The following is a 22028-nucleotide window of genomic DNA, read 5'->3' as shown; positions in this document are numbered from 1 at the left end:
GCATGCTAAGCATGTGTTCTACCACTGTGCCACATTCCCATTCCTTTTCATACTTAAGAAAATTATTAACCAGCAGATGGCGGAGAACAAATGAAGGTAAATGAGAAGAAAGTATTTTATAAGCAGGATCTTGGAATATGGCTCAGTGGAAGAGTGCTTGCTTAGTATGAAACGTATTTGCATTCATTTTGTGTTTCATCCTCTGCTTCCACAGCCTTCGGATCTTACTTCGAATTTTCTCTATTGGTCCACTCCACTATTCCACAGAAGTTATTCCGACCTCTAGATCTTATCACACTTTAATTAATACCTTCTGGTATGAGCCCCTCTCCCCAGCCCCTGGAGCTTTCTGGTGCTCTCATAACTATTGGTAGTGTTTTTCTGCACCACCCTGGGCTCCTTCATAATCCCCTTCCTCCTCCTCTCGGGCCCTTATGGTACTTACAGAAAGACCTGATGCTAGAGCCTGCCAAGAGATTTCATCAGTTCAGTTGTTCCTTTGATAAGTAGTTAGAGGGACTGCTGTGGATTCTGTGTTCTGGAAATCAAGTCGTGAGCTGCACAGAATGGTCCTAACTCTTGGGGAACTTGCTGCTATAGTTTGCTTTCAATGGCTGGGATAAAACACTGACCAAAACCAATCTGGAGAGGAAAGAGTTTATTTGGCTTACAGTTCACAATCCATCATTGAAGGAAACCAAGTCAGGACCTGGAGGCAAGAACTGAAGCAGAGGCCATGGAGGGGACACCTCTGATTAGCTGGCTCTCCATGGATCACTCAGCCTGCTTGTCCCCCATCTCAGGGTGGCACCACTCACAGTGGGCTGGATCCTCCCATATCAATCACTAATCAAAAAAGTGTCCAACAGACTCACCTACATACCAAGATGATGGAGGCATTTTCTCAGTTGAGGTGCTCTCTTCCCAGATGACCCTAGATTGTGTGAAGTTGACAAAAACCTGTCCAGAACACTGATATTTTGTAGGTGGGATGAGGTGGGGGAAATAATAATAGTGATCGATTACTAATGCTGTTTCTTCTATACCCATTCCCATTTGAATTGCTCTACATTATTCATTCAATTCTTACAATACAATTGTGAGATAGTTTTAGTATCCCTTTTTAATGGACGAGGAAAACCGAGCCCCAGGGAAGTGAAGTAATTTGTCCCAAGATCACCTAGCTGGGAAATGGTAGAGTAAGAATTCATGTCCAAGCAGTCTAGTTTCAGACTCTGTTTTGTGATTCCATGTAACAAAATCAAATTTAGCCAGGCATGATGGTGGTACATGCCTGTAATCCCAGCATTTAGAAGACTGAGGTAAGATTTTGAGTTCAAGACCAGCCTGGGCTACATGGTGAGATTATATCTTAAAGAACAACAACCAAAAAACCCAAACAAACAAAACAAAAACAAAAACAACCCACAAAATAAAATTTAAAAAACACCACCAACAAATAAATTTAATTGTGATTGATACTAGGTCAGAAATAAGTGAACAGAGAATGCTGTGGTAAAATACTAGAAGTTTTTGTGTTGGCTAATCTTACTTTAGAGATGATATCTGAGTAGAGCAGTAAGATACATAGAAGCCAGTCAGTCAGGTGAAGAAATGGTTAAAAGAAATGGTGTTATATCCTAGGCAATAAAATAAGAAAATTTTTTGGGGGCCTCAGTAGTCTGATCTGAAAGTGAAGACAGGGTATTATTGTCTTGTGAAACTATTGTTTTAACCAGGATGTGAAAGAACAGTGGGGCGTGCTGAATTTTATTTTCATGGCGTACCTCTCCAAAGCTAAAGACTGGAATTATAAAAACTGTAAGCTGTGTTTACTCTGGAAATGTCTTGCAAGCTGTCTGTGATGCCTGGGTTGAGAGGGAGCTGTCCTTGGACCCAGGAATCTAGGACATTTTTCCACATGTGGTGGGGGTAAGGGACGAGTGTCAGTGGGGCTGTCCATGGTGCTTAGCAGCTTCCATGGCAGCCTGAGGTCTTTGCATCTGAGAGGTTGGGAGTTGGCAAAGGGAAGGTTGTTCTCAGTATTCTCACCCTTTTTGACTTTGCTACTTAACAGATGTGTAAATTGGAAATTGTTTAATATCTCTGTGTCTCAGTGTCTGTATCCGCAAAGTATAAGAGGAACTGCATTATAGGGTTCTTGTGGGACTTTGATGAATTCTACACTGAGTGGCCGAGTGCTATTTGTGTTTTGGTGGGTACTGTTCTGATTTGCTGTTTCCCTGTCATCTTTCTCCCCCTGCTCAGCTCTGCAGTCAGCTGGAGCAGCTGGAGCTGGAGAACCAACAACTGAAGGAAGGGGCTGCTGGAGCAGGAGCTCTTCAAGCTGGGGCACATGTGGATGGGGAGCTGCTGCGGCTGCAGGCAGAGAACACAGCCTTGCAGAAGAACATGGCAGGTGCATGGAGGCCTTCCTGGGATATAGGACCTCACGTCTTGAGCAGAGCCAGCATGGATATAGTCCTCTTATGGGAAAGAGAAGACATTTCAGAGTGAGACTCGATCTTGCCTGAACTAGTGTGAGAGTTTGCATTTTGGTCTAAACTTGCTCATCTACACAGTACATGAGAATATTTGTACCAGAAAGGTGGAGCAATTTAAGAGGTTTCACTCTGCATTAGTTCAGTGTCTGGTTCTTAGCAAATGTTAGAGAACAGCAGAATGAATGTTGAAAAGGAGATAAATGACTAAGCAGAAATAGAATATTGGAAAGATTCTGAGCCCAGATTGTAAATAGGGTCTGAGACGAAGGCAGAAAAACAGCTTGATAGAGTGTGAGAAGGCTCTGACACAGGACCTTTGGTGAGTAGCTGGGGCTTATATGGTGGTGGGTACTGCTTCCACGGTCAGGAATGAGACCAGGTACAATATGGGTAGGAATTAGGCCATATATGTAAATATGGTATGGAACATGGTAGATAGGATTTTAGAGGTTGGTGAGGCTTAAAAATTGTTTATGACAGGCCTGAAGGAGGCTTCATCTGTGGCAGGGTTATGTGCAGCCTGAGAGGCTGGAGGATAGATAGTTCTCCCTGTGTTTGAGACATAACAAGGGGATTTAGAGACAATTTCATTCACTATACATTCTGTTTTTCTTACTTATATTTTTTTATGTATGAGTGCTCTGCATGTATACCTGCAGGCCAGAAGAGGGCGTCAGATCCTATTATAGATGGTTGTGAGCCACTCTGTGGTTGCTGGGAATTGAACTCAGGACCTCTGGAAGAGCAGCCAGTGCTCTTAACCACTGAGCCATCTCTCCAGCCCCCCCCCCTCCAATCATACATTCTTGTTCTATTCAACAGCACTGCAGGAGCGCTATGGGAAAGAGACTGTGAGATCTTCAGTTGCAAGTGAGGGCCAAGGGGATCCCCCAGGAGATGCACTGCCCCCTACCCTGGCCCCCATGCCACTAGCAGAAGTGGAGCTGAAATGGGAAATGGAGAAAGAAGAAAAGAAATTGCTCTGGGAGCAGCTGCAAGGATTAGAGGTGAATTTGGGTCTCTTGGGACTGGGATGCTGGGAGACAGCAGATGCCCTACTCCTGCCCGTGGGCCCATGGAGATGTCTGTGACGTCACCATCTCATGGGCTAAAGGGAGGCGGGACAGGCAGAAGGAGAGGCCTTCCTCCATCCCTGCTGATAACAACTCCATCCCTTATCTTCCCCCCCTACCACCCGCAGAGCTCAAAGCAAGCTGAAACCTCCAGACTACAGGAGGAACTTGCTAAGGTGGGGTTTGCCGCTGCCTGGCTTTCTCCTGACAGCAGAGGAGCATTGTGCATCCTCCGAGCTTCAGTTTGATCACGTGTGAAATAGAGCTCACAAATCTCAGAGTTGCTTTTATTGTGGAATAAGCTAATGTGCTCTCATTCTACCTTGTGCATGGCAGGTCCCATCCCTTCTGTTTCCTCACAGCTTTGCCAATTCATCCATATAAGAATGCCCTTAGAACCTGGAGGCCCAGTGGTGAGACAACCAATCAGGATCCTCCTTTCCAGGCCTCCCCGCCTAGCTATTCTGTGACATGGCCATTGGCCACTGCTTTGGGAGCGTAAATAATGGCCTTGGGAGTCCAAGGGGGCTAGCTGGAGATGGTGTTGCCGCTGCTGACAGCTGGGCCATCAAATTGCTTAGCCCTTCTGAGACTCAGTAAATCAGACTTATAGAATGAGTAGCTCTCAGTTCTCAAGGATGTCCTGAGAGTTCCGCAAGAATATCCTAGGTAAAACTCAACTTGTAGGAAGGACTCACTATGAAGTATCTGTAAATGTTGTTATCGTTTATTTTATTTTGTCAATATTCTCATTATTATTTGTCTATACTGCTTCCTCTTTCTCCCTCAGCTCTCTGAGAAACTGAAAAAGAAACAGGAAAGGTATACTTTTCTTTGCCGGGGGTTTTGGGGCCTAGAGAGAGAGGGATGGACTTGTGGAAGTAACGTATCTCTGCCCGTCTTTCTCTGCCCAGTTTTTGCCGTCTGCAGACAGAGAAGGAGACGTTATTTAATGATACCAGGTAACGATTGGGGTTGTCAGTAGGTGGAAAAACAGAGACCACGCCCAGTCAAATTAACCAAAGCCCGCGGGTGCAGTGATGGGAGACTGGGCCTCTGGCCAGGCCTAATGTACTCTACCCTTGTCACCCCTAGAAACAAAATTGAAGAATTACAACAGCGGAAGGAAGCCGATCTCAAAGCCCAGTTGGCTCGCACCCAAAAGCTGCAGCAGGAACTTGAGGCTGCCAATCAGGTAATGGGGGCTGGGTCTCAAGATTCTTGGAGTGGACAGTCTGGGGAGATATGAGGTCTTTAGAGACTGATTAGGATGTCTGAGATTTGGAAATATAGCAACCTGATAGATATGTATAAGCCCTCCAAGAGCTAGAAAAATGGGAACTCAGAAACCCAAGAGCCCTAGAAGTTGGGTTAGGAGTTTACATGAATCAGAGATCCTGAGGTGGGAGTCTAAGGACTCTGATTGTGTACCACAATTTTGTATGAGTCAGAACTTTCACTGGAGTCTGGGACCAGGAATTAGGGTGAATGTGAGCTGTGGAACTCTCCCAGTAGAAACCAAACCGGGTGATGCTGAGACTTTTAAAAGCCATGATATCAGCTAGGTGTAGGGGCACACTCCTTTAGTCCCAGCACTTGGTAGGCAGAGCCAGGTGAATCTCTGTGAGTTCAAGGCCAGCCAGAGATACATAATGAGTCCCTGTTTCAAAATAAGTATAAGAATAAGAATTTAAAAGCTGTGGTATCAATACATTGAAGACTCCTAGAACTCAAAGACAGGGGGGTTGAGTAGATACTGGACTTTCAAATATGGGGTTGGAGCTGGAGGCAGAGTATAGTTGAGATCTTTAGGGTCTGGAAAGCTGTTTTGGTTCTGTGATGTTAAGAAGTGGGTTCAACTGGGCAGTGATGGCGCACGCCTTTAATCCCAGCACTCGGGAGGCAGAGCCAGGCAGATCTCTGTGAGTTCAAGGCCAGCCTGGTCTACAGAGTGAGATCCAGGACAGGCACCAAAGCTACACAGAGAAAGTCTGTCTCGAAAAACCAAAAAAAAAAAAAAAAAGTGGGTTCATGCTGGGCGGTGGTGGCGCACGCCTTTAATCCCAGCACTCTGGAGGCAAAGACAGGTGGATCTCTATGAGTTCGAGGCCAGCCTGGTCTACAGAGTAAGTTCCAGAACTGGCTCCAAAGCAACAGAGAAACTCTGTCTTGGAAAAATTTTAAAAAAGGGCCGGGCGGCAGTGGCGCATGCCTTTAATCCCGGCACTTGGGAGGCAGAGCCAGGTGGATCTCTATGAGTTCGAGGCCAGCTTGATCTACACAGCGAGATCCAGGACAGGTACCAAAACTACACAGAGAAACCTTGTCTCAAATAAAGAAAGAAAGAAAGAAGTGTGTTCATGTGGGGTGGGTGGTCTTGAGGTTCTGAGGTCCTTGGTGGCAGTGAAAAGCTAAGACCTCCAAAGGCTAGAACAAAAGTTTGCATGGGTATGAAGTTCCTGGGGATCAGGGCTGTCTGACTTTAAGGCCTCTAAGTTTCCCCTGAGAGGAAGCAAGTCTGAAGTTTCTTGGAATGGAGGATATGGTATCTTGTGGGAGCAGGGCCCCTAAAAGATTGCAGTATGAAGGCTGGGATAGATTCTGGATAAAATCCTCAGGAGCTGTTGGTGATCTAGGTCTAAAGATTCCCAGAGACAGGAAGCCAGAGTGGCAATGGAGATGGGTCAGTCTGAGGCTTCTTCAAGAGCTGGAAACTAGGAGATTGTGAGTTTGTGATCTTTATGGTCTGGGACTAGGAGTTTGTGTGAACTAGGAGCCGGCTCCTAAGCTTGGGACATGGGGGTTAAGTATGTCAACAACTCCTGGTGGTTAGGGTCTGGAGATGGGTAAGAGGTACAGTCCCTGGGGGCTGAAAATCCTGGGGCTCCCAAGCTCGAATTTGGGTGACTATGAGCCCCTCAGAAGCTAGCTTCAGGAACTTAGGTGCGTCAGAAATGCTCAGAGGCTGGGAGAGAGGAGAGGGAGTGTTTGAGAGCCCTGTGCATACTAGCTTGGAATCTGGACGAACCTGAGATCTCTGATAGCTAGTTCAAACCTCACAGGTGCTGAGAACATGCTGTTAGGTGGTCACAGAGGGAGTCTGTATATCTGTGTGCACCCAGGGAAGGATGAGGTCTGGAATGGGGTTACCTGACTTCCCACAGAGCTTGGCAGAGCTAAGAGATCAGCGGCAGGGGGAGCGCCTGGAGCATGCGGCAGCATTGCGGGCCCTACAAGATCAGGTGTGTTGTACTTGGTGGGCTTGGGAGCTGGGCTTGAGGGTGGCAGCAGGCTGAGTTGGTATTTTACAGGCAAGCATGGCCCAAGGGGTCTTGCTTTTCCTAGTCCTGGTCTGTGTGTCTCTGTGTCTGTCTCCTTTCTTTCTTGGCTGCGGGTAGGTCCTGTCCCTGTGTTCTGGACCTGCTCTCACCTGTCGTGGGGGTGGGGCCAGGTGTCCATCCAGAGTGCAGATGCGCAGGAACAAGTGGAAGGGCTTTTGGCTGAGAACAATGCCTTGAGGACTAGCTTGGCTGCTCTGGAGCAGGTACAGGACACCGGGGAGCCCTTGCTGATCTCTCCCTGTTTCCTTGATCTCTCTCTGCTTTTGGTCCACATCTGGCCAGGGTGGTCTGGACCCTTTACTCTTCTGTGGTTTCTGTTTCTGTTCTTCCTTTCTGTTGGCTTCCAGCCTTCTTCTCCATCTCTTCCTGCTTTTCTGACATTCTCGTTTCTCTGTGATAAAGTGCATGAAACGTAATAATCTTAAGTGTGCACTCAGTGAATCCAATATCTCTGTCTATTCATGTTCCTTTATAACTCTATGTAGCCACCTTCTAGAACAAGATACAGACCATTTTTCAGTATGCTAGAAGATCCTTTTACCCTTCTAGTCAGCATATTCTTGGAAGTAACCAGTATTCTGACCTTTAGTAACATAGATTCATGTTGCTTGTTTTTTTCATATACATGAAATTGATGCTATTCTGTCCTTGCCTGCTTGCTGGTACCTCTGTCTGTGAGCTTTATCAGTATGTGACATGGGTTCTTTTATCACTGCTTAGTATTTTATTGCATGAATATTCCACTAACCTCCCTGCTTTTCTATTTTAAATTTTCTGTCTTTCTACCTCTCATCATACTCCTCTCCCTATCTCCCTGGAACTGGGATGCCCAGGGGTTCCTGGGCGTTAGGGTTCCCTGCATCCCATTTCCCACTATTACTACTTTCTCCAGATCCAGACATCAAAGACACAAGAACTGAATACGCTTCGGGAACAGACCACTGAATTGGCAGCTGAGTTACAGCATCGGCAGGCTGAATATGAAGACCTTATGGGACAGAAAGATGACCTCAACTCCCAGCTCCAGGTGATGCTTCTGACCTGACTTGTAGTTTCTTAGTCCTGGTGCAGTGAATTGTCCTTGAGGCATGGTGAGAAGACTTTGGAGCCAGGGAGACCTGGATTCCTGGCTGGCTCCTTAACATCCTGGTGTCTATATGTTCTGATACGGGGAATTTTACTTCTGCAAAACTGAGCTTCCTCAGTTAAAGTTTCTGTTCTGGTATCATAATGTACACATTGAATGTTCTCATATGTGATGTTTGTGTTTGCTTCAGATTTTGTCCCATTTGGGAATATTTGCATCTAATTACTGAGATATTTGGGGGATGAAACCTAAATCTAAACATACCTTATACATACATCCTAAAGGTAATTTTATAAAATATTTTTAGTGCTCCTGATTTTTGTTTTGAGACAAGGTAGAGCTCCCTATGTAACCCTGGCTGTCCTAGTACTTGCTATTTAGACCAGGCTGGCCTTGAACTCACAGAATTCCACCTGTCTCTGCCACACAACTGCTGAGATTAAAGCTATGTGCCACCTCACTTAGCACTTACACATTTTGAGAGTGACCTATCGTTGGTGACCAGGTGTGGAATTCCCATATGTGGCATTATGTGCATACTTGAAAATTTTCAGATTTTAAGCCAGGTATACTGGTGTGTGCTTATAATCCTAGCACTCAGGTAGCTGAGGCAGGAGGATTGCCATAAGCTTTAGGCCAGTCTTGGTTACAGAGTGAATACTAGGCCATCCAAGGCTATATAGTAAGGCTTTGTCTGAAAGAAACATAAAAAGTTTCAGATTTGGGGTTTTAGGATGAAGGATGCTTAGCCTGGAGAAACTAGACTAATACTGGAGTAAATAAGAAAGAAATTTGGGGGCTGGGTGGTGGTGGCACATGCCTTTAATTCCAGCACTTAAGAGGCAGAAGCAGGCAGATCTGTTTGAATTTGAAACCAGCCTGGTCTACATAGTGAGCTCCAGGCTAGGCAGGGATATATAGTGAAACCCTGTCTCAAGAAAAAAAAGTGTAGGGCTGGTGATAGAGCTTAGTTAACACGTGCATGCACAAAGCCCTGGGTTCAATCCACAGCACCGCATAAACCAGGCTCTGTGATGTACACCTATGATCTCAGCACTTAGGAGGTAGAGATAGAAGGATCAGAAGTTTAAGGTCATCCTAACTACATAGCAAGATCAAGGCCAGCCTGGGCTTCATGAGCAGACCTTGTATCAAAGCGGGGTGCTGGGGAGATGGTTGAGTGGGTCAGAGTGCTTGCTTTCCAAGCATGAGGATGTGAGTTCAGATCCCATGCTGGGAGGGTGGGGAGGTGATGACAGGAGACTTGCTAGGGCTTGGCGGCTCACAGCCTGGCCAAAAACTGTGAGCAACAGATTCAGTGAGAGACCTTGGCTCAAAGAAATGAGGTCAAAAGTGAGAGGAAGATACTCAGTTTCCTCCTCTGGTCTCTGCATATATGTATGTTAGGCACACAAAGGATTCATACACACACATGCCCGCATACAAGTTTAGTTTTCTCTTACGTAAAATGCTTAAGTAGGGAGCGTGGCATGGTGGCACTCAGTAGTCTGAGGCAGGAGGATTGCTATGACTTTAAGGCCGCCTAGGCTACAGAGTGAGACCTTGTCTCAAAAAGAAAAACAACAAAATACTAAGTAGGTTGTTCAGGGATGAGTGATGGTAATGATGGTTTTTTTCTTTTTTGTTAATTTGTTTGAGACAGTTATTTGTTATGTATTCCTGGCTGGCCTGGTACTCATTGTGTAGCCAAGGCTAGCCTCAAACTCATGGCAGTCATCCTGTCTCAGCCTCCTAAGAACTACTATTTCAGTCATGAGCCACCACACCTGTCTTGATTTATGAGTAGTCAATCACCAGTGACCTAGGTTCTTTCTCCTTTTATTTTACAGCCTTTGACACAGACTTCTAGCCTTTGCTTCCAGGATAGCTGTTGAACTGGTTCACCTTCATGTTTACAGTGTAGATGGAAGGAAAGAGGAAAGGGAGCAGTGAATAGTAAAGAGTACCTTCCTTTCTTTTAAGAATACACTCTGCTGAGTACGGTGGTTCATGCCTATAATCCTAGCACTCAGAAAGCTCACACAGGGCTGGAGAGATGGCTCAGCAGTTAAGAACACTGGCTGCTCTTCCAGGGTTCAATTCTCAGTGCCCACATGACAGCTCACAACTGTCATAACTCAAGTTCCAGGGGAACTGATGCCTCCTTCTGGCCTCCCTGGGCACCAGGCACACATGTGGTGCACAGACACACATGCAGGGAAAACGTCAATACACATAAAACAGAATAAATCTAAAATAAATAAAAAATTAAAAAATAAAAAGAAAGCTAAGACAGGAGGATTGTGAATTTGAGGCCAGCCTGGGCAACACAGCAAGACAGTGTCTGAAAAAAAAATCATAACAAGTGACACGCACCTTTATTCCAAGCTCTTGGGAGGCAGCAGCAGATGGATCTCTATGAGCTTGAGGCCAGCCAGGGATACATAGTGGGATCCTGTCTCAAAAACAAACAAACAAAAAAATCATAATAATAAATTGAGAGAGAGGAAGAAAGGAAGGAAGATAAGCGTTCTCGTTCTTGGCCAGCTTGGAGGCTGCTCTTGGGCAGGGCCTCTCCTGCACCTAAGGCAGATGATGGTAGCTGCAAAGAAGATGGCAGTCTCTGGAGTCCATCAGCTCCAGGTTCCACTCTGTCATGAAAAGTGGAAGGTGCATGCTGCAACACCAGCAGCCTCTGAAGATGATCAAACAGGGAAAGATGAAATTGGTCAGCCTTAGCATCAACTGCCCAGCTTGGAGGCACTCGGAGATAGGATACCATTATTCCACGTGGGCTAAAACTGTTGTCCATCACTACTGTGGCAATAATATTGAGCTGGGCGCAGCATATGGAAAATATTACGGAGTATGTGCACTGGCTTCATCGACCCAGGTGATTCTGGTATTAGAGGCATGCCAGAACAGACTGGTGAAAAGTAAAGCAGGAAAGTTTTTTCTTTAAAAAAACTTACCAGAGCCGGGCGGTGGTGGCGCACGCCTTTAATCTCAGCACTCGGGAGGCAGAGCCAGGCGGATCTCTGTGAGTTCGAGGCCAGCCTGGGCTACCAAGTGAGTTCCAGGAAAAGGCACAAAGCTACACAGAGAAACCCTGTCTCAAAAAACCAAAAAAAAAAAAAAAAAAAAAAAAAAAACAACTTACCAGAGCTTGTTCATAAAAAAAATAAATAAATAAACCCAGGCATGGTGTCCAATGCCTGTAACTTTAGCATTTGGTAGGTAGAGGCAGGATTAGGAGTTTAGGGTCATTGGCTACATAGCAAGTTTGAGACGAGGTCCTATCTCAAGAAAAGACTTTTGACATAAGCCCTTGTCTGAAAAAGAAAAAAAGGAGTGTAGCCTGGCATGACTGATTGCACCTTTAATCCCAGCACTCGAGAGGCAGAGGCAGAAGCAGATGATTCCAGGCCAGCCTCATCTACATAGAGAGTTCCAGGCAGGCCAGGAATACACAGTGAGACCCTGTCTCAAAAAAAGAGAAAAGAACACAAAGAAACAAGAAACAAATCATGTGGCCCTACCTGGCTGTGAAGGAGGAGAGAGAAATACTTTAGACTGTCATGTTCCCAACGTGAATTCTGTTGCTGAGGGAGTGCGATCCAATAGTACTGGGGAGCAAGCTCTAGGGCCTGTCCTTTTCCCTTTATGATTGCGATTATAACGCCCACTTTATTAGGGAAAGGTCTCGAAGTGTTCTAGATGACTAGGGACTGCTCTCCAACTCTTCCCCTTCTTTTCTGAATTAGGAGTCGCTAAGGGCCAACAGCCGGCTGCTGGAACAGCTTCAAGAAATGGGTCAGGAGAAGGAGCAGTTGACCCAGGACCTCCAGGAAGCCCGGAAGGTGGGGCTCCATGGGAAGAAGGAAAGACATGGCTCAGTCCAGGAGGGTAGGAAGTGATAAGGCCAAATCTTGGGAGTGGAAAGAGAAAGAAAACGACCTTTTCCTAAAGGATGGGTGAATGACTCAGCCAGTGTGGAGGGCCAGGGAAGAGTCCTGGCTAGTTCCTTGGGCATGGACCAGAATGGTGGTCATTTTGTGGGGTTGAGAGATGAAGTTCATTGCCATTCTCTTGGCCCACCCTCCTGGTCCCCAGACCGCTGAGAAACGGAAGGCCATGCTGGATGAGCTGGCAATGGAGACAATGCAGGAGAAGTCCCAGCACAAAGAAGAGCTGGGAGCTGTCAGATTACGGCATGAGAAGGAGGTGCTGGGGGTGCGAGCTCGGTACGAGCGTGAGCTTCGAGAGCTGCACGAGGACAAGAAACGGCAGGAGGAGGAGCTCCGGGGGCAGATTCGGGAGGAGAAGGTGGGTGGGGTAACGATGCCCCCTTTCTCCTCTGAGAGCTGAAGACCATGGTGTTGCTAGTGGCCAGGTTCGTGATATGAAGGGTGCCCAGTCCTCTGCTGCCCAACTCCTGACTGTCTTCCCCTTCCAGGCTCGAACAAGAGATTTGGAGAATCTTCAGCACACTGTAGAAGAACTTCAGGCTCAGGTACATTCCATGGATGGAGCCAAGGGCTGGTTTGAACGGCGCTTGAAGGAGGCTGAGGTGAGTTAGTGGTACCTAGTAAAGGTGCAAAGCTGGTTAGGGGCACCCATGCTCTGCCTTTGTGCAGATTTGAACAGGCATGTCTTCTTCCCGGATTGTTCCTCTGCCAAAAAGTTATAAAATATTATCTTTCCACGTTTGGCAATACACTCATTTTTACTTTAACAAGAACATCTATTGCCTTTTTCTGGACAAGTCATGACAGTAATAAGGGGCAGTGGCCTGTAGCGGAGAAGAGGACACACTGGAACCAGGTGTGGCCCTAAGTTGCGTGCTGGCTGGCCCGCTCCCTAGCTGTGTGACCTTATGCAAAGCATTTCATCTCTCTATGGCCCGTTTCACCTTTGGCAGAGAGCAGCATGAGGCCTCAGGTTCAATTCCCGGCAGCAAAAATATTAATGATGAGAAAAATGCCTTACTGTAGAGATATTTTAGGAAGAGTCTAGAAAATTACTTAATATATGTACAACCATTTGAACGTTCCTGGCATGCAGTGTCATTTTGTTAAATAAAGAAATATAAATGTATATCACTTGATCTACTGTGTGAATGGCGTAGGCTCCCACTTCATACTTCTGCCGTCGGGCATGTGTTGTTTCCTACAATATGCTTTCTGCCTGGCATGGTAGTGAGTTACCTATACATTCTAGCACTCAATAGGCTGAAGCAGGATTCAGAGTCCAAAGCCAGTGCAGTCTATATACTGAGACCTTGTCTCAAAGTAAAAAGGTATTTTTGTCATGCCCCAAGAACTCTGGTGAAATTCACATGCCCTTGACTGGACACACCATCTTTTGGGGGCCATGAGCAGACCTGGGACTCTTTTTACAGGAATCCTTGCAGCAGCAGCAACAGGAACAGGAAGAAGCTCTCAAGCAGTGCCGGGAGGAGCATGCTGCTGAGCTGAAGGTGATTGTCACATGATGATGTTCCTGTGTCGGGGTACCAGGTAGCACTGCAGGAGAGCAGGGACTTCTCAGGCAATGGTCTGAGCTGCTGTTTGCTCTGCAGGGCAAAGAGGAAGAGCTACAGGATGTGCGGGATCAGCTGCAGCAGGCCCAGGAGGAACGAGATGGTCATGTGAAGACCATCAGCAGCCTGAAGCAGGTCTGTGGTATCTCTGTGGTCCCAGACATAGCCGTGGCCTAAGCTTGCAGAATGGGGTGAGGAGGGGTCCACCTGCCAGCTGTGCCCAGCTGTGCCTTCTCTAACCACAGGAGGTAAAGGACACAGTGGATGGGCAACGGATCCTGGAGAAGAAGGGCAGTGCTGTGGTAAGCTAGTGAGGCCTGTGACCTCCTCCCCTCCTTTACGGAGCCCCTGGGCCACAGCTCTTACCCCTCCACACACACACTTTCAGCTCAAAGACCTTAAGAGGCAGCTGCACCTGGAGCGGAAACGGGCTGACAAGCTGCAGGAGCGGCTGCAGGACATCCTCACCAACAGCAAGAGCCGCTCAGGTGAGAGAGAGGGCGGGATGGGTGGAAGTCAGCCTTTAGGCTGCTTGCTGGACCTCCCTCAGCCTTTGCTCCAGCCCTGCGTCCTGCCTGAGTGCTGTCTCTCTTTTCTCTCTCTGCACCGTCTCCTTGGGTTCCGTTTGTGTCTTCTCACAGCCTTCTCTGTTCCTCTCTCTGCCTATGTTCTTTCTGCTTGCTCTGTATCCACCGTGACTTCTCTGCTTTCTCTACTGTTTCTATTCTTGTACTTTAGAAATCCTCATATAAGTTTAGGATCCGTGACACAAGCCCTACCCCCCAAGTCATTCCCCTCCAGGAACTCACTGTGAGTCACGGGAGACTGAATTCCATAGGCAACAGCACTACACTATCTCCTCCTCCTCCTCCTCCTCCTCCTCCTCCTCCTCCTCCTCCTCCTCCTGCTCCTCCTCCTCCTCCTCCTCCTTTTCTTCTTTATTTTTTTGAGACAGGACTTCTCTGTGTAACAGTCCTGGCTGGCCTCGAACTCACAGAGATCCACCCACCTCTGCCTCCCAAGTGCTGGGATTTAAGGTGTGCGCCACGACTGCCCGGCTAACCTTGTCAGCTTCATTACTATCATCACTGTTATTAGTATTGGGTTTTTTAGACAGCATCACCTTGTATCCCAGGCTGATTTCAAACTCATGGTGCTCTGCCTTAGCCTCCTAAGAGCTTGGTTACAGGCATAAGCCACCATGTCTGACTTGTACTGTTTTCAATATACTGCTAACTCAACCCACGATACTTCTGCCACTGAAAGCAGAAGACATGCCCACACAAAACTGGAGTTGTTTCTACCTTTTCTTGGTTGGGAGTAGCTGTAAATACATTGAAATAACTCAGATTCAGTAATGCATCTCAGTTTTAATGCATCTCTTTTTTGTTTGTTTGGTTTTTTTTCAAAACAGGTTTCTCTGTGTAGCTTTGGAGCCTATCCTGGATCTCGCTCTGTAGCCCAGGCTGGCCTCGAACTCACAGAGATCTGCCTGGCTCTGCCTTCTGAGTGCTGAGATTAAAGGCGTGCGCCACCACTGCCCGGCTCTAATGCATCTGTTAAAACACAGACAGGCTTAGGGAAAATTTGCTGTCAACCAAGGTGCTGGGGGAACCCCACTCAGCGTTGCACCCTTTTGGAGACTCCTTTGGAGTATGGTACTAACCCTTTCCCGATACCCGAAGCAGCTCTAAGGGCAGTGTCACAAACTCATCAAGTCATCCACTTGCAGGCATGTACCACCATGCTCAGCAAGTGTTCAAGTGACATGGCGAAACATACAGCTCTCACCAAACCAATTTCTCACTCAGACACTCAGCCTCCTGAAGTAACCTCTCATTATAATAGAGGTGTTTTGTTAATAGATTACGAAGTAGATTAGGGAGTAGATTAGAATTTAATGTTGTACATCTTTCTTATCCACTAGATAGGACGAAGGTCTAGGTGAATGGCTACAAGTCTGTCCCGATCTTCGTTCTGACCTTGATCTGAATGTGTCTTTCTCTGTGGTCTGTCAGTCTCCATCATGTGCTGGCTTCCTGTCTCCGGGCTTTCCCCTGCATGTGTGTGCTGCCACCCACTCTCCACTCTCAGTCTTCCTTTTTCTGCATCTAAGTGTGAGTGCCTATGCCACTGGAGTCTGTGTCTGCTCTTTGCCCTTTCTCCCAGCCTCATCCACTTCCCTTTCTGTCACTGGATGTGTTTACCAACAGGGCTGGCTCCTCGTCTCGTCCTACTCCAGTCCTGGAGTTTGCTTGCCTGAACATGGCTCTCTTTCTCTTTCCATCTCTGGCAAATCTGTGCCTCTTCCTGCTAGTTCTTCCTGAGATTCCAAGGGATCCGGACTCAGGTTTCTTTTTCCTCCACTCCCCAGGCATTGAGGAGCTGGTTCTCTCTGAGATGAACTCACCAAGCCGGACTCAGACAGGGGACAGTAGTAGCATCTCCTCCTTCAGCTACCGGGAGATCTTGAAGGAGAAGGAGAGCTCAGCCATCCCAGCCAGGGTAAGGGGCAAGTTTCACCTACTAAGACTGGAGTATCCCCATTTCCCCCACTTGAAGTTATCTACTCTGACCTTCAGACAAGCATTTCTTCTCTGACTTTCTATCTCTCTCTCTCTCTCTCTCTCTCTCTCTCTCTCTCTCTCTCTCTCTCTCTCTCTCTCTCTCCCTTTCTCTCTCTCTCCCTTTCTCTCTCTCTCCCTTTCTCTCTCTCTCTCTCTCTCTCTCTCTCTCTCTCTCTCTCTCTCTCTCTCTCTCTCTCTCTGTATGTGTGTGTCTATCTCTGGTCTCTCTCAGGCTAAGGACTGAACCTGCGGCCTCACACATACACATACATGCAGAACACATGTCAACATTTGCTGTTCTACTAAGATGCAGCCCCAGCCCCGGACACAAACATTTTGCCAACTTCTCCCCAAATTCATCAACTTAAATTAAGGCTGCTATATGGGAGACAGGCCAATCATTCTCCCTGCCCTTCTTCCTTCATCATCTATAGGTGAATCCACCTTCCTAGTGCTTTAAAGTACAAGCATTGTGGGAAGTACACCACTTATGTAGGAAGTCCCATTTTCCAACTTCTTTATTATTATTTTTTGGAGACAATGTCTTGCTCTGTAGCCCTGGTTGACCTGGAACTTGCTATGTAGACCATGTAGACCTCAACCTTATAGAAGAGATCTGCTTGGCCTGCCTCCTGGGTGATGGGATTAAAGGTGTGTGCCACCATGTCTGGCTATTTATTGCTTTTTTTAAAATAGGTTTTTGAGACAGAGTCTCTCTACATAGCCCTGGTTGTCCTGGAACTCACTAGGTACACCAAACTGGCCTCAAACTCACAGAGATCTGCCTGATTTGCCTCCCAAGTGTTGGGATTAAAGACATGTGCCACCAAGACTAGCCTTAAATAGTTTTTTTTTACTTTTATTTTATTATTTTATGTGTGTGAGTGTTCTATCAGCATGTATTGTATGTTGGGACACTACCTGCATGCAGTACTCTTAGAGGACAGAAGAGTATCAGATCCTCTGGAACTGGAGGTACAACAGACAGTTGTGAGCTGCCATGTGGGTGCTGGGAATTGAACCCTGGGTCCTCTGGCAGAGCAGCCCATGCTCTTAACTCTTGGGCATCTCTCCATCCTTATTTATTGTTTTTTTTCTTTTTTTTTGAGATTGAATTCTTGTTATGTATCCCAGGCTGGTTTTGAATTCATAATCCTCCTGCATCAGCCTCCCAAGTCCTAGGATTGTAAGCATGAGCCACCCACTATGGCTAATTCCCTTCAGCAACTTAGACTTCTCAATCATTGTTATTGCCATCCATCACACCATGTTTCCTGACAAACACTTTATTTGGAAATTTAAATCATTATACAGGTAATAATGTATACATTGTGAAACATTTTTTGATGGAATTTTTGTCTTTTGGGTTATAAACTTAGCTTTAATAGCTAAGTAATCTCTCCATCCCTGGTAGGACTTTTGAAAAAAATATTTTTTTAAAAATTTTTTTCGTTGTTGTTGTTTTTTGTTTTTCGAGACAGGGTTTCTTTGTGTAGCTTTGCGCCTTTCCTGGAACTCACTCTGTAGCCCAGGCTGGCCTGGAACTCACAGAGATCCTCCTGCTTCTGCCTCCCAAGTGCAGGAATTAAAGGCGTGCGCCACCACTGCCTGGCTGAAAAAATATTTTTAATTAAAAATTTTTTACACTAGGGAGGCAAAGGCAGGCGGATCTCTGTGAGTTCAAGGCCAGCCTGGTGTACAGAGCAAGTTCCAGGACAGCCAAGGATACACAGAGAAACCCTGTCTCAAAAAAACAAAAAGTGAACAAAAATTGTTTATATCTGCTTATATGTGTGGTTTTGTGCATGTATATGTGCTCACCATGTGTGTGCCTGGTGCCAGAGGTCAAAAGGAGCATCATACATATTCCTAGAGCTGGATATATATGTATATGGTTGTGAGCCACTATATGGGTTCTGGGAACTAATTCTGATACTCTGCCTGAGCAGAAAGTGCCCTTAATAACTGAACCATCTCTCCAGCCCTTTGTTGGACTTTTTTTTTTTTTTCAACACAGAGTTTCTCTCTGTATCCCTGGCTGTCCTGGAACTCACTCTGTAGACCAGGCTGGCCTTGAACTCAGAGAGATCCGCCTGCCTCCACCTCCTGAGTGCTGGGATTAAAGGCGAGTGCCACCACTGCCCGGCCCTCTAGTGGATTTTTAAAGTGGTTTTTTTTTTTTTGGGTAAAAGCTAGCCTTCCATTTCAGAGTACTGGTTTTTATTGTTGCTACTTGTTTGTTTTATGACGCTGTGTCTGTTCTGGTCCTGTTTTCCTGACATCAGCTGGTGGAAGAAACCAAACCATTCGACCTGCAGGAAACATCCCACCTTTAGAGTTTTCTGCTTGCTTCTTAATGGTCCTATTTGGCTTGTTCTAGTCTTGCCTCCATTTCCTGTCATCTGGGAATTCGATGTCATTTGCTGCTGGATTTCCTTTAGTCCTCTCAAGTGACGCTCTTGTGGTGGTGCTAACCCTGTCTGCCTCCCTCTAGGCCAAGGGAAATGTAAAGTTTCTGAGAGTGCCAAGTCTGGCCTCTATTAGCTCCAGCCTCAGCCTGTGCTCGCCTGTGCGCTTCCGGCCCCTAACTCAGGCGGATGGGTGATGCTGAGAATTGCCGCATTTTCTCACTCTTCTCTCTTCTTCTTGTAGTCTTTATCCAGCAGTCCTCAGGCCCAGCCCCCTCGGCCAGCAGAGCTGTCAGATGAGGAAGTGGCTGAGCTGTTTCAGAGGCTGGCCGAGACACAGCAGGAGAAGTGGATGTTGGAGGAGAAGGTGCCCGTCCGTCTGCCTGCTAGTCCCCCGCATGACGTGCCCTGGGATGGGGGGTGGGGTGGGAAGAGTGTCTGGCTGGGTCCTCCCCATGGGAGAAAACGTGAAGTTCAGGGGCCTGAGATGGAGTGGACCGTCTTGCAGGTAAAACACCTGGAGGTGAGCAGCGCCTCTATGGCAGAGGACCTCTGCCGGAAAAGCGCCATCATTGAGACCTATGTCATGGACAGCCGGATTGGTCAGTGCTCCTTCCCCAGCCCTCACCTCCAGTGCAGCCTTCACCTGTCCCCCCTTTTCCATTGTCCTCTGCTGCTACTTCTTTCTGCCTGAAACTCAGAGAAGCTACTGACAAGATCATGACCCATGGAGGGGAACGCGGGGAAGCTTTGCTTCCTATCTGGCCTCCCTTTTGTGCTGCTCAGTTCTAACCCTCCATTCGCTAGTGTTTGCCCTGGACTTCTCGTCTCGTCTCTTCTATACCCCTTTTCCTCCCCTGCTTTCTATTTCTTTATGTGGCTTTTGTTCTGTCCCCTCCTTCATCTTCTCTTAGTAGCACTATTATTCTAGTTCCATTTTTATTGGTTCGCTGGTTCTTTGAAACTGGATTTTGCCCTGTTGCCTTGGCTAGCCTGGAACTTGATTTGTAACATAGGCTGGCCTCAAACTCTCACCAATCCTGCCTGAGCTTTCCGGGTGCTGGGATTACAGGTGTGCATGCCTGCACCTAGCCATACATTTTCATTTGTTGTGGCTTCATCCCTGTTCTCTTCTCTGACCTCCATGGCTATCCTTTCCTCTCCAATCTGTCTGCTACCTTCTCTCCCCTCTATTTTATCCCTTGCTTTCAACTCTTCCCCCACTTCCTGATTTTTCCAAGTTAGCACTATCCATTGACATGCTTTGAGGGTTTACTATGTGCTCTGTGTGTCACATGCAGGCGTATACATGTTCCCAACACCATGAGTTAGGAATTGTCTCCGTTTTTCAGAGTCCCATTACTAACGACAGCAGGCTTTCACATGTCAAAGCCTCTGCCCCCAACGTCACACTGCTTTTCTCCCTCCCTGCCTGCCTGCTTTGTTGCCCCCCCCCCCCCGCTGGCTCTGCCTACTCTCCCCTGTTCCCTACCCCCGGCTCTGCCGAGGGGTGGTGCTCAGCCTGCACCCTTGCAGATGTATCTGTGGCAGCAGGCCACACAGACCGAAGTGGGCTGGGCAGTGTCCTCAGAGACCTAGTGAAGCCAGGCGATGAGAACCTTCGGGAAATGAACAAGAAGCTGCAGAACATGTTGGAGGAGCAACTCACCAAGAATATGCACTTGCACAAGGCGAGTGTGGACTACCAGCCTGCCCACCTGTCCCTCCAACCACCTGCCTCCCTACCCACCCAGTCCCTGACTGTGTCCTCCCAACTACCACCTTCCAGTCATCTACCACCCTTTGGTGGTTCCCTCTTGTGCCCTCCAATCAACTTACCAGTTTAGCCTACCACTTGTCCATCTGTCCTTCTACCCCCTCATCCACTCATGTATGTACTCACCATTTACCGTCTACCTACCTTATTGGTTCGCTGTTAAACCATCATCTCCAAGTCTCCCATCCGTTTCTTAATGCATCATTCTTTTTTGTACTTGTTGTTTTGTTTTTCGAGACAGGGTTTCTCTGTGTAACAGTCTGGCTGTCCTGGAACTCGCTCTGTAGACCAGGCTGGCCTTGAACTCACAGAGATCTGCCTGCCTCTGCCTCCCAAGCGCTGGGATTAAAGGCCTGTGCCTGATGATGCATTATCTTTTATTATTCTTTTATCTACTCATCAGTCACCCTTTTACCCACCTACTTGTCACTTGCCTGCCTACCTACCTCTTTTTGTCCTCTACAAAGTTCATTTGTGAACCTATTTGTCTGCCATAGATCTCTGATGGGTCCACCCACACATCAATTCCCCCACCCCGACCCAAATACTCCTTCATCACTAAGAGAGTCATATGCAGGTCCTGCCTTGGAGAAGCCAGCTCACATTTGTTGGAAGAGAAGGTGGTGGATCTTCCCATCCAAGGCCAGAGAGCACTGGGCACTGGTTAACCCATCAGTCCATCTTACTACAGATAACACCTCATGTTTGCTAACAGAGCTACCCCTTCCCTCCCCTTCTGGTTCCTGATGGCTCATTTGTTTTTTAGGACATGGAAGTGCTATCCCAGGAAATTGTACGGCTCAGCAAGGAATGTGTGGGGTCCCCTGACCCAGACCTAGAACCTGGAGAAGCCAACTAAAGACCCGCAGGCTGCACCTACTTCCACCCCCTCCGGAATGCCACTCACTCCCCTGGGCTGTGGTGGGAAAATAAGGAGGCTGGCACCAAATCTAATCGTTTGGGAGACGGACATTAAAGGGGCTGGAGGCCTGTCGATGACTGGTGTCGATGACCCCAGTCATATGGCAGAGGCCCTTGGGGAGGAAGGATCCTGAGGGAAGGACAGGGATTTTGTTCTTCTTGACCCTAGCTCCTAGGGATATCTGCCTTCAACTCTGCATGAGCTCTCCCTCCCAGAGACCAACTCTTCGTTTTATTTTATTTTTTAATTTATGTCTGGAAGCCTGGCTACTCTGCATTTGGGACTGGGGATTTTGGGTGGGGGTGCAGTCCATGCTCAATGTTCTAGCAATGTGTGTATGTGTGTGAGTGTGTGTGTGTGTAAAGGCTATGCAGCCAAAATACCATCTGGCCAGACGGGCCCACCCACTGACTGTCTGGTCTCATTCTTTTCAATCAAGAGGGATGTGCTGGGAGTGGGGTGATCATTGCACTGGAATGGGGAAGGTGACCTCTAGCTACAGCTTTTCTTCTTCTACTCTCCCCTCACCTGCTTTCTGACAGACCTCTCCAAGGGAGTAGAGCAGAAATATCTGCAGATATGTGTGTGGGTGGATATGTATAAAATTGAGGGTGTAGATGAATGAACAGATGGGAGGATGGATAAGTGGTTAGATGGGCTGAGGGATACATAAGTGCTTGTATGGCTGGAATAAATGCATAGGTAGATGGATGCATGGCTGGATGAATAAATGAGTAGATGAATCAGTAAGTGGCTGGGGTATGGGTAAATGGAGATACAAATGGACAGATGGATGTCTAGAGGGGT

General features: G+C 47.2%; 1 protein-coding gene across 4 annotated transcripts in view; it reads left to right on the top strand.

Annotated features, from left to right (window-relative positions):
• Gripap1 (GRIP1 associated protein 1) overlaps positions 1–21632 on the top strand; it is a 28315-nt gene extending 6683 nt beyond the window's left edge. For 2 of the 4 annotated variants that reach the window (XM_059250642.1, XM_059250639.1), the window contains 21 exons: positions 2269–2419; positions 3327–3511; positions 3706–3753; positions 4368–4399; positions 4492–4539; positions 4673–4772; positions 6742–6819; positions 7029–7121; positions 7811–7945; positions 11770–11865; positions 12119–12331; positions 12462–12575; positions 13407–13484; positions 13587–13682; positions 13793–13849; positions 13936–14035; positions 15922–16052; positions 18767–18889; positions 19031–19124; positions 20059–20213; positions 21066–21632. In XM_059250642.1, coding sequence (XP_059106625.1) covers positions 2269–2419; positions 3327–3511; positions 3706–3753; positions 4368–4399; positions 4492–4539; positions 4673–4772; positions 6742–6819; positions 7029–7121; positions 7811–7945; positions 11770–11865; positions 12119–12331; positions 12462–12575; positions 13407–13484; positions 13587–13682; positions 13793–13849; positions 13936–14035; positions 15922–16052; positions 18767–18889; positions 19031–19124; positions 20059–20213; positions 21066–21158 — 2220 coding nt within the window. In that variant the 3' untranslated portion in view covers positions 21159–21632. The remainder of the gene's footprint in view (positions 1–2268; positions 2420–3326; positions 3512–3705; positions 3754–4367; positions 4400–4491; positions 4540–4672; positions 4773–6741; positions 6820–7028; positions 7122–7810; positions 7946–11769; positions 11866–12118; positions 12332–12461; positions 12576–13406; positions 13485–13586; positions 13683–13792; positions 13850–13935; positions 14036–15921; positions 16053–18766; positions 18890–19030; positions 19125–20058; positions 20214–21065) is intronic. The other 2 variants (XM_059250640.1, XM_059250641.1) reach the window with 2 other exon arrangements.
• The last annotated feature ends 396 nt before the right edge of the window (positions 21633–22028 follow it).

The sequence above is a fragment of the Peromyscus eremicus genome, chromosome X, assembly GCF_949786415.1.
Source record: "Peromyscus eremicus chromosome X, PerEre_H2_v1, whole genome shotgun sequence".
Taxonomy (NCBI): domain Eukaryota; kingdom Metazoa; phylum Chordata; class Mammalia; order Rodentia; family Cricetidae; genus Peromyscus; species Peromyscus eremicus.
This window is presented reverse-complemented; position numbering and strand designations above follow the sequence as displayed.